General features: G+C 32.4%; 1 protein-coding gene across 1 annotated transcript in view; it reads left to right on the forward strand.

Annotated features, from left to right (window-relative positions):
- The first annotated feature begins 5,219 nt into the window (after positions 1 to 5,219).
- The window catches only part of LOC130895346 (lachesin-like), a 96,655-nt gene continuing 85,740 nt past the window's right edge, over positions 5,220 to 16,134 (forward strand). Inside the window, exons 1-2 of the mRNA XM_057802582.1 lie at positions 5,220 to 5,374; positions 14,020 to 14,110. Of these exons, the coding sequence (XP_057658565.1) occupies positions 14,041 to 14,110 (70 nt within the window). The 5' untranslated portion in view covers positions 5,220 to 5,374; positions 14,020 to 14,040. The remainder of the gene's footprint in view (positions 5,375 to 14,019; positions 14,111 to 16,134) is intronic.

Raw genomic sequence — 16,134 nt, forward strand, 5'->3', positions numbered from 1 at the left:
GTTACAAAGTACGTAAGTCTAAAAGAACGTTTGATAGCAAAATTTGTTCAAATTAAGTTGTCTTCAGAACGGTTATAATTAACAATAATGAACGAGGAAACGAGGGAGCAGATAATAAATTCTGAAGAAGCTGATGAAGAAAAACTTAGCACTTTCGAAAGAAAATTGATAAGAAGAATATTTGCAACAAAAAAGTTGAGTGATGAACAATTTAGAATCTCGATGAACGCTGAAATTCGAGGAATCTTAAATGAGAAGACTATCACCAGATATATAAAATAAAGGAAGACCAAAAAGGCAATGGAAAAGTCAAGTAAAAATTGATCTGAACAGAATGGGAATCCGTAGATGGTGCAGTAATTACCCAGGACAGGAGCGTGGATTAACTCACCATAATACGAGTAAATCAAAGTCTCTATGTTCAGAACGAAGATCAAAATATTATTTCTCAAACATAATGAAAACGTCTAGTTAACTTATGTCCTGTTCAGGATACGTGCTTCCAGTTTTTTTCCATAGTTTGCTAACCTTGCAAGGATGCGAACTAATTTTGGAATAGTGGTTATTTGAAACTATAAATTCATATCAACTAATTCAATTCGATATCTATATTTGACAAGTAATTAAAGTTTTACCAATTACTTTTTCGGTGATATATTAAGAGAATCAGATAAGCACGTGAAACTTGGAACTTTCCTATTTCTTTTTCGTCCTCTTTAAGCTCGTAAGTTTTAGGAGAAAATAGCTGAAGTGCTTGTTTATTTGAGGGTGTTTCGTAAGAGCGTGAAAGAGTCTCTGGGGATAACGACAAACTTTTTCCTTTTATTTACTTTTTATTATGTTCTTGTTAAGTATATAAACGTTATTTATACCTACTTAATGATGATTATGTCGAATTTATTCTCATTAAACTAAACTTCGTATTTTGAAACTTTTACATAACGAAAATATCATATGTTTCATATTGATTCGAAGTATTCGGTCTAGATATTCCGAATCATCTTTCTTATAGCGATCTAACAAAAGCCTTAGTCCTACCAATATAAAAGATGAACTAGATCCCACTCTAGGTGAAACAGCTTCATTATCAGCAGTAACTTGCGAAGGCCAGCATCGCAGAGGTCGATCAAATGAGATGACGACTCCAAGAATGTTGTTGTTGATGTTTCCATTGTGGATTTAGCAATGATTCAAAGAAATAAAGCTATTTTATAACCACGGATACAACGTGGATACAAACAACAGACTGAAAAGGGAGAATCAGCTCCAAAGAAGACAAAGACTCGCAGCCAAGGTCATGGCATCGATATTTTGGGACAACGGCACATTTTATGAGAACTTATTGCAACGTTTGAGCAAAGAAAAATACCACGATTTTGTATATTCTGTAAATAAGTAGAAAATATCGTACTAAAACTTGTTTTCCAAGCAACAATACTGAATATTAACAATGTTTGGTAAATAATCTACTTGGTATTCCAGCTGGAACATTTCTACCAAAAGAATTTGAATTCTTTTGAAATCAGACATTCACAGCTGTTAGTATGTTTTTTAATGATAATTTTGATTCTAGAATTGATGTCATAACTGCTATTGGACAGTTTTTAAAGCTAAGTCAATGCAGATATCTTCTAGTCTAGTCTCGTTCAAGGACAAATATTTGCGCACAGTTCTTAGTTTGAAGTTTTTCTAAACAGATCAATTGATTTTGAATTGATTCCGAAAGGCGCGATCACGAAAAATCCGCTTGAAATGTAGAGAAACGTCAACACGTCAATTCTCCACGCACTCTTTCGGTTAATCGGCACAACTAAAATGATAGATTTGACAGTAGATAACAATAGAAGCTATGGTTTCCAACCAATCACAGAACAGCATTGAAATAATACAACTTCATTGATTAATTTGAGGTTATCAGTATTTAATTTGAAATATACTACAAAAGCAGAAAGGAAATTGTCGTTTCCAAGTACATTTAGTACATCTAATGAACCCAGAGATAGCGCTTAACTCAAGTCGAGGAAGTGGTTGATCTAGGAAGTGAGCTGCGTTAACTTAAGGCGTTCTGCAATGACATCTGTTGATTAAATGGCGAATTTTGGAAGGTAGGAAGTTGAATTACTACCTAGTTATCACTTTATCAAGTCGTAGGTATGATTAAAATCCAAGATTTCTTTTGTCGGTTCGTACTAGATAAACTGAATTTGATTTATACGTTTTTTAGGTTAGGTTAGGTTAGGTTAGGATTACATATTTGATTAAATTAGTCAAGATGATGTGGATATCGTTACATTAGAACTCTTTTTATTATTTACTGAAGAAGTTTACGGTTCTTATCAAATATAACTGATTCTTATTGACGTTGAAATCATATATAATGTTGGGACCGCTTCCAATTTTATTATTTTTTGGCTATCGTGAAAGGGAAAAGACAACAATGCCTTTGGAGATTTCGAACAGTGAAAAGGTCTATGTTATGTTTATCGCTGCCAGCGATGTGGAATATTGTCATCACGTATTCAATAAAGATCCTTAAAGCAAACATACGAGTTCACCACCAACACGACGGATATAGCTTGTTTCCTTGAGTGGTAAATTTCGTTATTGGGTTTATACAAGGTAATTCATGAAGTGAAATTAGTTGTTTTTCTTCAATGAGAGCTATTTTAATTACAACATCATATTCTGGTCATACTTAGAGACGAATTTCCACTAAATTTTGCAATTTTCTTTATTTGAGAAATCAATAAAAGGCTTGAAGTCTTTTCTATCTCTGTAACTTTAATCTGAGGATCATCTAGTCGCATTTTTTAAAGGCTTCTATTACAATATAAAAACTTATGGTACCTAGTACTTAGTAGTCCTTTATTCCATTGAAATTTACAGTTAATGTCTTCTAAAATATAGGAAGACAACGCTTCAAAAATTTTTACGTTTGAAAAGATTTGTTGAAACTTGCTAGGATGGTTTCAGAAGTACCTGGTCTGATCTACAAATAGCGGTAATTGCTTTAAAAGTCCCACTGAATTAGAAAGTCCTATACAGCAAATATTTTAAGTTTGCAGACACCACGTTGTTTGGTATTTGTTTGGGAGACATCAGTAGTAAACTATTTCAGTGATGCAATATGAAAACTGAACTAAATTCTATTCTGAGTGAGACTGCTTCTTCGTTTTTATCGGTGAAATATTGGATAGCAGAGTTTGAGCGAGGCCGTACGACCTGCAAGGACCAGCATCGCAGTTGTCGACCGAATGAGGGGACGACTCCAGAAATATCGAAGAAAATCCACGAAGCCACACTGAATGATCGTGGACTGAAAGTGCGCTGGCTAGCAGACATTAGGCATTTCAAAAACTGCGGTACATCGTAAATTAACTAAGAATTTGAACATGAGAAAGCTATACGCAGGATGAGTGCTGTTTTTTGGAATACGCGTGGGATAATTTTAATTCGCTATTTTGAAACAGGAAAAACTATTAATAGCGAGTGTTATGGGAAGTTTTGAGCAAAGAAATCGAACAAAAACGGCCGTATACCTAACCAGCTTACACATTCCTTATTTCAAACTTCAAAATTGATTAATTGAAATTTGAATTCCTACCTATTGCACCCTATTCGCCAGATTCAGCCTCCTCGGGTTATTTTCTGTCTCCAAACTTGAGAAAATGTCTCGGTGGTCAAAGATTTTTCAACAATGTAGAGGTTAATAATTATTTTGAGGAGCTTGACGTTGAAGAAAATTTTTCTGTTTTCTTTGTTGAACCAGGTACTTCTGGTTTGAATTAGTGAAGTAATTTGAAGGGCAGGAATGACATTCAAATTTAAACGTTAGGATGAACTGATATCCAGTGTTTGAGTATTTTGTTGTTTGTTTATGTTTAATATTTGTTTTGCGTCATAACTATGATAAGCATTATCAACAAATTCAATTGTGATTAAAACACTTATATATATAAAATCTCAATTATAGATGAACCTTCTATCTCAACTTGGTATTTCATCGAAGTAATGAATTGCCGTTTTCTATGTACGTCAAATGTTAGATATGTACAGTGACCTAATGCATAAACAACCCTTTTTGTTTTAGAAGTTCGCTGGATGAAGAACTAATTGAATTAATGAATAAAGGACACTGATTGATGTTGTTTTCTCGTAATAAACGATCTTTTTGAAGGGTTGCTTTCACACAATAAACGTATTCGAAATAATTTCTCAACTTTTGTATATGGAAAAGGCATTTAAAGCTGAATCCTTTCATGGGTGGGCCAAATAAGTCGACTATTTTTTCTTCCTTGAGTACTTATAACCGTTTCAGATGATGAAAAAAACTTTGTGAAAAAATGAGGGTTTTTTGTATTGATATCAACATCATTTATATCATATTATTCATATTGATAAATGCTAATTAAACTTAACCTTACTTTCGTATCCTAATTATTGTTTAGAGCGCCATCTGTTGGGTCTAAGTTCATAGAACTAGTGCTTTGCGACTCCATTTTCTCTCATTTCGAATACTTTATTTCGTTTTGAGCATTTTTACATTAAAAATGTTGTACAAATATCATATTGAATTTATAATCTTCCAATCATGAATATATAAGTGATTACAATATTTTTATCTTAATTATGAGTATTAAGACATGTCCCTTACCAATTAAAAAAGGTTTATGAACGATATTATTTTCAAAAAGAATCTAAACACGCAAGAAACAAAATCTTGGAAGTCGATGGTAAGTATCGAGAGGGATTTTTGGCAAATAATACTACTAACAGCCAGTTAATGAATTTTTGAATTCCTATAAATCGCTTGGTTAGTGATTATCATTAAAAAATAATTTTCTGAGCGATGTAACTTCGGTACGTTGATGGCATCTAACCACGATGTTGGCAAGAAATATTTCTTGTGCACCATTGCACTTATAAGGTTAATGTTGCTTTGTTTGTTCTATATTCTTCTTATGATTCAGAAATAAGAAAATTGTTTCTTGTAGTAAAAATATAAATTCAGTAAGAAAGAACATATTGTTGGAACGGTTTTGTATGGAATTAAACATCATTTGAAACGGTTTTAAAGGAAACACATCTTTACATTGCACTTTTGGTGCACTTTACCAAAGAATTCTCTTCCGTTTGAGCTTTGCTCTCTTACAATTGTGCAAAAATCCCTAGTCGTGAGCGCATGAATTTTGCGGAAGCGTGCAGATGCTAAATCGGTCAGTTGTTGTATGGAACGCCGTCGAAACCGTTCGCGCTACGTCTGATTTCGACGCCTCGCGGTTCAACTTTCTCGTCGTTGACGTTTATTTTTATCGGGATCCTTGAACTTCGAATGGTGGTTAGTTTATTAAACTTTAAAGTGATCAAAATAATGGTCAGTGATATCAGATTTATTATTAGTAATATAAATTTTTTAATTGTGGGATCTAATCATAATTATATACTTGTCAATAATCGTTAAACTTATGCAAATACAATCAAAATAATATAGAAATGTTTAACGATAATTGAAAATCAATTTCTATAATTTCTTTGATTCTTTCTTTGCTTATCCTCAGTTTATGATCATCTTTATCTACTTTTTCATTCATTTCAATTGGTTGGTGCTTACGCTGCATAAAAATGTTAGACAGATATCTAAAACTGTCATGGTTAGCAAAAAAATGAAAATATCCCACGCAGAAGCATTTACTTTACTATATTCGAATATTAAGAAGGAATACCAAGTCCAAACCTCCCAAAACATGTACATGAGGAAGTTTTAATGAAGTGAAGAATGTTTTCGCTTTGGTCCCACTGGTGTAAACTCTAGATTATGACATATGCTTTGGACATATTACAAAATATTATGGATTCTTGCTCACTGGCTAATCTTTCGCTAGATTGCAGATCTCTCCAATTAACAGCTATTTAGGTGAAATCTAGTTTGTCCAGGTTTAAATGATTTATCTTGTTCCAGTATCCAGAGCAGTCTACCATTTTGCATACAACAACAGTTGAAGACATGAGTCTGTTTTCTTTCTTGTTTCAAAAGTGAAGTGCCATCTTGAAGGGAAGATTTTGGTAGTCCAAATAAAGTTTAATGATTGGAATTGGTGATCTTTGACGGTATCTGATAGTGTTTGTATGTCTACGGGTTTACACATTCATTATTGCAATGCCCAAAATTGATAAATTGATACCTCATGCATACTATTCACCAGATTCAGTCCCCTAGGATTATTTTCTGTCACCAGACTTGAACAATTGACTCGGTTGTAAGAAATTTCCTAGTAATGAAGTTAATGGCTATTTTGAAGAGCTTGATGATTTTTTTCCAGAATTTTTGTGTTCTCTTTCTTTGACTAGGTACTTCTGGGACTTCCAGGACAACAACATCGTATGAGAATTTAATGCTTAATTACTAATCTGTTTTTCAGAAGACGATTGACTTAACGATTTTAATGATGAAACTGACTATAAATTTTTGTGTTTATAAATAGTAGTAGAAAATAAAAGGATTTTTTCGACAGAAAACTTGATTAATTATCGCAAAACTCCGTATTAAATAAGTTTTTAGTGGAAAACGTATACTTCGGAAACTTCCTTCATTACTACCATTCGAAGCTATCACTAACAGTTTAGAAAGTTTTCATTAGTTAACGAAGGCAATCGGTTTGTTTGGAAAGGCCGAAGCGTGAATATACCTTCTTTCCAACTGTTCCTGTTTTGCTCCGATGACCCTCGTTAAGTTAACAGCACTCATCATCCTTCAACACTTTTTTAAGATTCCAAGGTTTTCACCTGTTAACCGAAATGAACAGAGAACTTTTATTACGTATATAGTAGAGTGAATAACGTTTTTTGACAGACTTTTAACTCTTGTTCTGCTCTTTTGACGAATTTAAGGTTAAAACTCTAATTACCATGGGTGGTGGTTCTTCTGTAAACACCCAATAAAGTACGATGTGTTTAACTGGAGCTAAACTATTATTAATTCGATTTGAAATCAATTCTACTCTATTTGTTACAAACATTTTCCCATGATCTTCCTCCAAACTATCTTCTTCACAATCCTGTTCTCTGCTTCCCATTGTAGCTGTTTCATCCTTCTGTATCTACAGCTTTAGAAGTATCCCTACAGAAAAGAGTCTTAAAGTCTTTTGAATACCATCTCTCTTTTAACTTTCGCTAGAGTTATGATGCATCTTGAGTTTTGATTCAGGATGTTTCCAGTTGATATGAAGATTTTCAGGAGAACTGTCTTCCCCACGACTACTCCTCCAAGTAAGTCGATTCATTCGAGTGAAAAATTTTTATAAAAACTTCCAATATTGAGTTAGTATCTATCTGAATATCTAGCAGTTGCCATTTTTTAAATTACAAACGATCCTAGTCTTCTTTTTCACGAACGCATCAAAGGCGCTGGTAATTTTCAAGAGATAACCTACATTCAACCAGATTATTTAGCGTGTAACATGAAATGTAGCAGCACATTATTCATAAAATTCGAAATTCCTTTTGGAAGTTAACGTAGAATGCCAGGCTCCGCCATTAAGTTTGAAACTGTTCGTGAACTTTTCGTATTAAAACAGATAATGCTATTCCCAAAACGAATTTTCAGGATCTTGTAAGATGTAACTTCATGCTGTCATGTGGAATAATTTGCATCTATTTTGTTCTCCGAAGAATAAGTCTTACATTTGTCAGGAATTCAACAAGTTGTTTTTGGAATTTTCTCTAGAACATATTTCTCTATTACGTAATACTCATTACCAATTAATTTTTTGTCTTCGCTGTGTATGTACAGTTTCAATACATTCTATAACAATAGTTTTGACGTTTACAAATGTAATATGACTTCCCAGAGATATTTTATATGAAAACATCTAGCTCTACACTTTTCTCAACGATGTTCAATAAGTTCGATACCCTTTTTATGAAAAAATCGTCAAGCTTCTCCAAATTGTTGGAAAATCTTTGACCACCACGTCTGGGAACAGGTAATGATCCGAGGGGGCTAAATCTGGCAAATAGAATGCATGAAATAGCAATTCAAGCTCTAATTAAATAATTTTGGCCATTCCAATAACGGATGTGTGAGCTGGTGCATTGACTTGATGAAACAAGACTTTTTTTTTTAGCCTAATGCAGTTTTGAAGTAATTTTCAAGATAATATTTAATATTTATGTCCTGCAATCTTATTATCATGATTTTGCTAACCTAACCTAATGTTTTTTCGTTATTATCGTTGTTATTATCGTCGTAATATTCTTAGATTTGTTTTGTGAATATTCATTGTAGTCTTTTTGGTTAATATCTTTGTTTCTAATATCTTGTATTTGTATGATAAGATGTATTATTACCAATATTATTTTTTCTAATATCCTTTTTGACCTTCAAATCCTCTTCTAATTCATAATCTTCAATTTTTATTATTCCTCTTTTGAATTAGCCTACTTTTAGATCAATTTTCATTTATATCTAACCTCATTCCTTCTTTCCGTTTATTCGTTAACCTTCTTTCTTTCTTCTACCGGAAAAACTGTTTCTCAGAAACCATCTGAGTACAGCAAGTCAGCACATTTAAGTTGTTTGTCACAATTTGAACACTTTCAAGGACTTTATTCAATTCAGTATAAGTTTCTATTTTGTCTTTTATGTGGATATTTCAATACATTTGGTGAAGTATTTCAGAATAAATTAAATCTTAAGAACACTCAAAATATCATGATTTTGGATAACAATTAACTCTAACGATCCCCTCCTTCGAATCAGGACTGCGTTGTATATAAGGGAGTATTAATGAGGCACATTTTAAACAATAGTGGGAAATTACAGCCCCCTAAAATGTTTGGTGGTTGAGAAACACTTGAACCCATTTATTGGAAAATGTGCGGTCGTTAAATTACTACATTCTGAACTATAATATCATATTGAAAGGAACTTTGTTGTTTCAATGATACGTTAAAGAGAATTTATTGTAATTATGATACTTTTGTAGCAGTTTTCATCTAACTAATACTATGAATTGCTTTGTTGTGGTTGTGTTAGCACCGAATCTTTCCATATCAAACTCCCTTACATATGACTTCGCCTAGTGTATTCATTTTTTCTTTCAGATACACACTTTTCCTGCTTTTACTCTGCTTTGAAAGCTTCACTTTTAAGTGCTAAAAACCGATCACTTTCATATTTTTTTGCTTTTCATTTGATTTACTTTTGAAAGATAGATGCTGCAATGCAATATATTGCTTTATAATGATTTAGAATGACCACCTCGTACAACAGATTCGAATCCCTTCGAGAAAAAAAGAAAAAAAAGAAGTTCAGTCACATGTGTACATCAATTATCAATACGTAGACGTGTACGTGTTGTATTCTGGTTTTTAATTATTATACGATTGACTATTTGATATATTTCTTATTCCGATTCATTTAAATCGGATTATTGGAAGTATTCGTTACTAAATTAATGCTTATTATATTTTATATTGATCCATAGTGAAACGTTCTCATTTATTAAACTAGAATTATTCATTGAAAGTTTATCAGGCAAGCAGGAACAAAAACAAATAATTATTCAAAGTCCATTAGTTTGATTTAATTTGGGCTAAATCGATCGGAATATGACAAATATTTGTTTATTCATCAGTGAACATTAGAATGTGATTCGTTTAATAGGATTAGGGTCAGAAATGGATATTCAAAAATATTACAATCACTGAGAATGTCATGATTAAAGATGAAATAGTTATATCATAATTATAGACAAAATCATCAATTTCTTCAACTTCAACTTTATTGGAAGACGAGAAAATCTTGAATACATTAATGAATTCTTAAGATTATGAATCGCATTTGAGAACTGTGCAAAAAAATATTGATTAGAATCTTAACAAGCTGCATAAAGTCATAGTTGCAACAGATACAAAAAAATGATCATAAGAATCTTAACAGCTGCAGAATCTTAACAAGCTACAGAATCTTAACAAGCTGCAGAATCTTAACAAGCTACAGAATCTTAACAAGTTGGAGAATCTTAACAAGCTGCATAAAGTCGTAGTTCTTTGAAATACGAAGCTATAGAGACCAGTCCTACATATGAGTAAGCTCTACATAACATAAAATCATTTGTGGAAGTTCGAAATTTGCAACAGATACAAAAAAATGATCATAAGAATCTTAACAGCTGCAGAATCTTAACAAGCTACAGAATCTTAACAAGCTGCAGAATCTTAACGAGCTACAGAATCTTAACAAGTTGGAGAATCTTAACAAGCTGCATAAAGTCGTAGTTCTTTGAAATACGAAGCTATAGAGACCAGTCCTACATATGAGTAAGCTCTAAATAACATAAAATCATTTGGGGAAGTTCGAAATTTGCAACAGATACAAAAAAATGATCATAAGAATCTTAACAGCTGCAGAATCTTAGCAAGCTACAGAATCTTAACAAGCTGCAGAATCTTAACAAGCTACAGAATCTTAACAAGTTGGAGAATCTTAACAAGCTGCATAAAGTCGTAGTTCTTTGAAATACGAAGCTATAGAGACCAGTCCTACATATGAGTAAGCTCTAAATAACATAAAATCATTTGGGGAAGTTCGAAATTTGCAACAGATACAAAAAAATGATCATTAGAATCTTAACAGCTGCAGAATCTTAACAAGCTACAGAATCTTAACAAGCTGCAGAATCTTAACAAGCTACAGAATCTTAACAAGTTGGAGAATCTTAACAAGCTGCATAAAGTCGTAGTTCTTTGAAATACGAAGCTATAGAGACCAGTCCTACATATGAGTAAGCTCTACATAACATAAAATCATTTGTGGAAGTTCGAAATTTGCAACAGATACAAAAAAATAATCATTAGAATCTTAACAGCTGCAGAATCTTAACAAGCTACAGAATCTTAACAGCTGCAGAATCTTAACAAGCTACAGAATCTTAACAAGCTGCAGAATCTTAACAAGCTACAGAATCTTAACAAGTTGGAGAATCTTAACAAGCTGCATAAAGTCGTAGTTCATTGAAATACGAAACTGTAGAGACCAGTCCTACACATGAGTAAGCTCTAAATAACATAAAATCATTTGTGGAAGTTCGAAATTTCCAATATGGTGATAGGTTTTGAAGATGAATGAGTCTGGATATTTAAAATGACCTGAGCGATCTCGAAATTTGCAATAGATACAAATAAGCTGCAGAAAGTCATAATTCGTTGGAATAAGAAGCTGTAGTGGTAAGTTCTGAAGACGAATGTGGTCTGAATATTATACAGCACCTTAGGGAACTTCCAAAATTGCAATATGAACCAAAAAAGGTCAGTATAATTTCAAAAATCCCAAGATTTAGCTTCACAAACAGTTGATGGTGAATTTTTGATATCTATCTTTATAGCTGTGACTTCAGGATTATACTGTTTTGATGGAAATATCATAAATTTAGTGGGAAACATGAAAGTAATAATAAGTTGCAATCGGAAAACATATATACATAATAAATGCCATTTATATTTGTTAGAATTGCACAAACTTCAGTTGAATTCATGCGAAGTTCGAAAGATGAAGCTGCTGAATATTTGACAGCCCAATTTAAAATGTAAATTTTGAAGGCGGCGGACTAGAAAATTGTACGCAGAAAATAGCTAGATTTTGAATATATTTTCGAATCTGATATAGGTTAATTCGAAAACTACTTTGAAGTTTTTTTCTTCGGTTCGTTTTAATTAAAATATTTCAACGAAACTTCCGAGAAAAATGGCGATGGAAGCTGTTTTTGTGAGACGGTTTTGTTTAAAAAAGAGAAGTGGAGTTGGTCTATCGTTTTTGTTTTTTTGGAAGTTTTTAAAGAAGTTGCCGGCTGGAAGTTTTTATGTTTAAATTAACGTTAACATTTGGGAAATAATTACGTGGTTCAGTTTACTTAATAAATTCAATTTGGAGCCTGAAGGTCCGATAAAACAATTATACTCCCGTTTTTCGTTCAAATCTGGAATGCTTTGGATTTTAATTCGAAGTTTGGAGAAAAGTTTTCTATAATTTGATGTGGATTTGGAAAAAGTTTGCGAGGAAAATAATGTCTAATGGAAATTAAGAGAAAATGTATGAATTTTAATCATTCCCGTGTGGATGGATACCAAACAACGTGGCGTTTTCCAACTTGAAACATTTGATGTATAGATTGGGGTATTTTTCAAGCAACTACCGCCATCTCTAAGTCAGGCCAGGTACTTCAGGGACCATGCTCGTATTTCCTTTTGAGACTGAATCATAATTCTTATATATACATATAAAACTCGTATTCTCAAAAAAAAAGAGAAGTAAAAATATTCTTTTAATATATATTTAGGAAAAAACCAGTCAAATTTATGTAACTTTGTTTTTTATGAGCTTGAAAGAGGAAGAACGTAGAGCTTAAACATATCCGTAGGGGATTTTCATATTGTTGGTTTATATATTCGAATAGATACGAATACTGTGTTTTGAAAATCTATCGGAAAATTTAGGATTATATCAACTGAAGTAATCCCTTTAATCTCTAGAATATTGTGGAGAAAACTAAAATCGGTTAATCTAGAAGTGAATAAACAATTGTAGTGTTTCATCCAGCATTGCAACTTCAAAAAATTTACGTGAGAAAAGCGATTTTTTTGACAAATTTGCACTTGATAATTGAAAATTATCTTGAATAACACATTTTTTTCTTAGTTTGGGCATAATTTTCCATCTCTCTTTAATATGGCAGCTCAATTTTCATCAGCTGTAGGATTTTTCTATTTATCTATCCAGTTTGCACTCAGTAAGTTAAAAATAATCTTATAAAACACATTTTAAAATCACTGATTCCAAATATAAACGGAACTGAAGTTTTTTTCTTAGTGTGTGCATCATTTTCCAAATTTAGATTATAGTTGGATACTGCCGGTTCATTTCCATCAATTGTAAATATTTCTGACCAATTGCACGCAATAATTCAAAAATAATCTTCAATAACACTTTTTAGTTATTTTTTTCTAAGTTTGGGCGTCATTTTCCATTTCAGTTCAACCTGGTCGTTTCATTTCCATGAGTTATTGTGTTTTCTGCATTTTCAATTTCAGTTTAATCTGACCGGATCATTTCCAGCTTTTGTAGTGTTTTTTCTACTTATCTATCCACTTTGCACACAACAAGTTGAAAATAATCTTAAAAAACACATTTCAGAATCATTGATTCCAGATATAAGCGGAACTAGGCCTGCATCTGAAGTTTTTTTCTTAGTGTGTACGTCATTTTCTAAATTTTGATTACAGTTTGATATGGCCAGTCCATTCCCATCAAATGTAAATATTTTTGACAAACTGCACTGAATAATTCCAAAATAATCTTCAATAAAACATTTTTGTCATTTTTTTTCTTAGTTTGGGCTTCATTTTCCATTTCAGTTTAATCTGGCCTATCCATTTCCATCAGTTGTTGTGTTTTTTCGTTATTCTATCCAGTTTGCCCCAAAAAGTTAATAATAATCTTATAAAACACATTTTAGAATCATTTATTCAAAATATAAGCGGAATTAGGCCTGCATCTGAAGTTTTTTTCTTAGTGTGTGCTTCATTGTCCAAATTTTCATTTAACTTTGATATGGCGGGTCCATTTCCATCAACTGTACATATTTTTGACCAATTGCACTCGATAATTCAAAAGTAATCTCCATTAAAACATTTTTATTATTTTTTTTCTTAGTTTGGGGCGTTATTTTCCATGGGACTGTGTGTGTGTGTGTGTGTGTGTGTGTGTGTGTGTGTGTGTGTGTGTGTGTGTGTGTGTGTGTGTGTATCATATTTATATCTATATGATATAATATTCAAAACAAGTAGTCTAAACAGCATACATACACACATTTCAAACATGAAAGTAACCGTAGGATAAAAATAACAAAGTCTACTACCCCTACTAACCTATGGGGAGAGTACTACTCAATAAAACATTAAAAAAGTATAATTGTTATCTTGATATCGATCTGATCACATATTTCAATCTTATATTTCTTGTAGGTATAGATAGAAGTATTGGAAATGGAAATGAAGAAGATCTATCTGATCATCGTTGTGCATTTCATTTTGGGCCAGTCTTGGTGTATCCAAGGTCAGTATCACATGTTTCTAAACATATTAATCATCAGTTTTTCCAGTAATTCATAGGATGGTCCCTGTAGTATCTAGCCCAACGGAAAAAATACAAAAATTTTGGAAAAAATATATTTTTTTAACTCCAAACATTTTTCCTAGCGATGTTCGATAAGGTAGATACTTTTTTTTTTTAATAAAAATCGACAAATATTTGACACCAAGCTATTTTATCAAATCTGGTAACAGAAAATAATCCGAGGAAGCAAAATTTGGCGAATAGCGTGCATGAGAAAGCAATTCATGAAACAACACTTTCTTTTTAACCAAATGCGGCCGTTTTTGCTTGATTTTTTTGTTCAAACATCGCAATAAGCTCGCATAATACTCGGTGTTGATAATTTTTCCTTTTTCAAGATAGTAAATGAAAATTATTCCATGCGTATTCCAAAAACTCGACGCCATGACCTCGCCTGCTGATGGAATCGTTTTTGCTTTCTTTGGAGCTGGTTCTCCCTTTTTAGTCCATTGTTTTTTTGTTTCGAGTGTGCAGTGATGGATCCACGTTTCATCCATGGTTATGACTTCTGAATTATTTCTTTGAAACTTTACCAAAAACTTCACGACGCTGTTTTTGTTGCATTGTGAGCAAATACGGCACTTGTGGCACTTGTCGCATCATCCTCAATACTGAAATGTTTAAAGCAGTAATTATGATACATATTAAGCTACTTGGGGATAATTCACATGTTCCGTAAATCAAATTCTAAAGTAATTGAGAGTCGTTAATACTAAATTTATTGTTGTGTCGATATCAATTTGAAATGTTTCCCCGTATAATGGAATTTATTTCAGTTATATTGAGAGTATATTGAGCATTCAATAAAAAATTTTTATTCCACTGCAGAAAATCAAATTTTCAATGTTCAAGCTAGGCAGAGTTCATTCCACGATTGTACTTGGCGTGTTTCCATGCCATTCAACTATGAAGTACACTCGAAAAAGTTTTTGGATTTCTAGTTGAATAATATATTTCTCTAATTTTATTATCGGATAGTATTATTTCGAGCTCAACAACTCAATTACCCAGATATTATGGAAGTTGTAGCTGTTTCAGTTGTTTAACAAGAATGTACGGACTTTATAACAGGTCTGATGATTTTTTTTAATAATATACATGCACAGCATAGAAATATTAGAATACCAAAAAAGTCAATCAGAGTCATAGGCGTGTATCTGGTCTAACCTCAACCTTCCTGGTCATAGCTAGACTAGAAAACTAGATAAGAAACCAGAAGATAATCTTGGATAAATTATACAAGAGAAACTTGAACTTGAAACAATCGAAAGCATGATGAATGAACTATTAGAGGATGGTTCCAGAAGTACCAAGACCTAGAGTCGGCGGTAGTTGCTTCAAAACTACCGCTGTATTAGTAGACAGCATTTAACGACTTTCGAAACAACTATGAGTTGAACGAGTTTTCGTTTCAACAGATATAAGAACCAAAGGATCAATATTTGCAAGAATTGAGTTCTCAATGCTCTAAGTTTGCAGATTTTAATCAACAACGCGTAGAACGTTTTAATATATGAGGTACTTCCATATTTCTAGTGGCAACTTAGATTAAAATACTAAGACCTTTAGACTATAGTTTATTTTAAAACTGAAATGTCTTTTACCTTCATATACTTTTCAATGCTCAACGTAATGGTCATAATGAGCCGCATCATCATCGTTTGGGTATTAGATAGAGCTCCATTTTGTAAAAATAAACAGTAAAATGTAAAATTCATTTTAAATGGGGAAAAGTAATAAAACCATACAATTCCACATTTGCGTCGCTTCCAAGTATGATTCGATCCATTTGTAGCTAACGTTTTAACAGAATATTATTTCAGCATATGCGTATTGTACGAGGAGTGATAAAAAAGATCTCCTAGGAAATATTGATTAATAATAAACGAAAAATATGAAACGGACTCGAAAGATAAGACTTTTGAAAAATTTTGCTACTTAAGTTTTGAGATGGACAATTTAGA

This window comes from Diorhabda carinulata, chromosome 6 (assembly GCF_026250575.1).
Source record: "Diorhabda carinulata isolate Delta chromosome 6, icDioCari1.1, whole genome shotgun sequence".
In the NCBI taxonomy this organism is placed as follows: Eukaryota; Metazoa; Arthropoda; class Insecta; order Coleoptera; family Chrysomelidae; genus Diorhabda; species Diorhabda carinulata.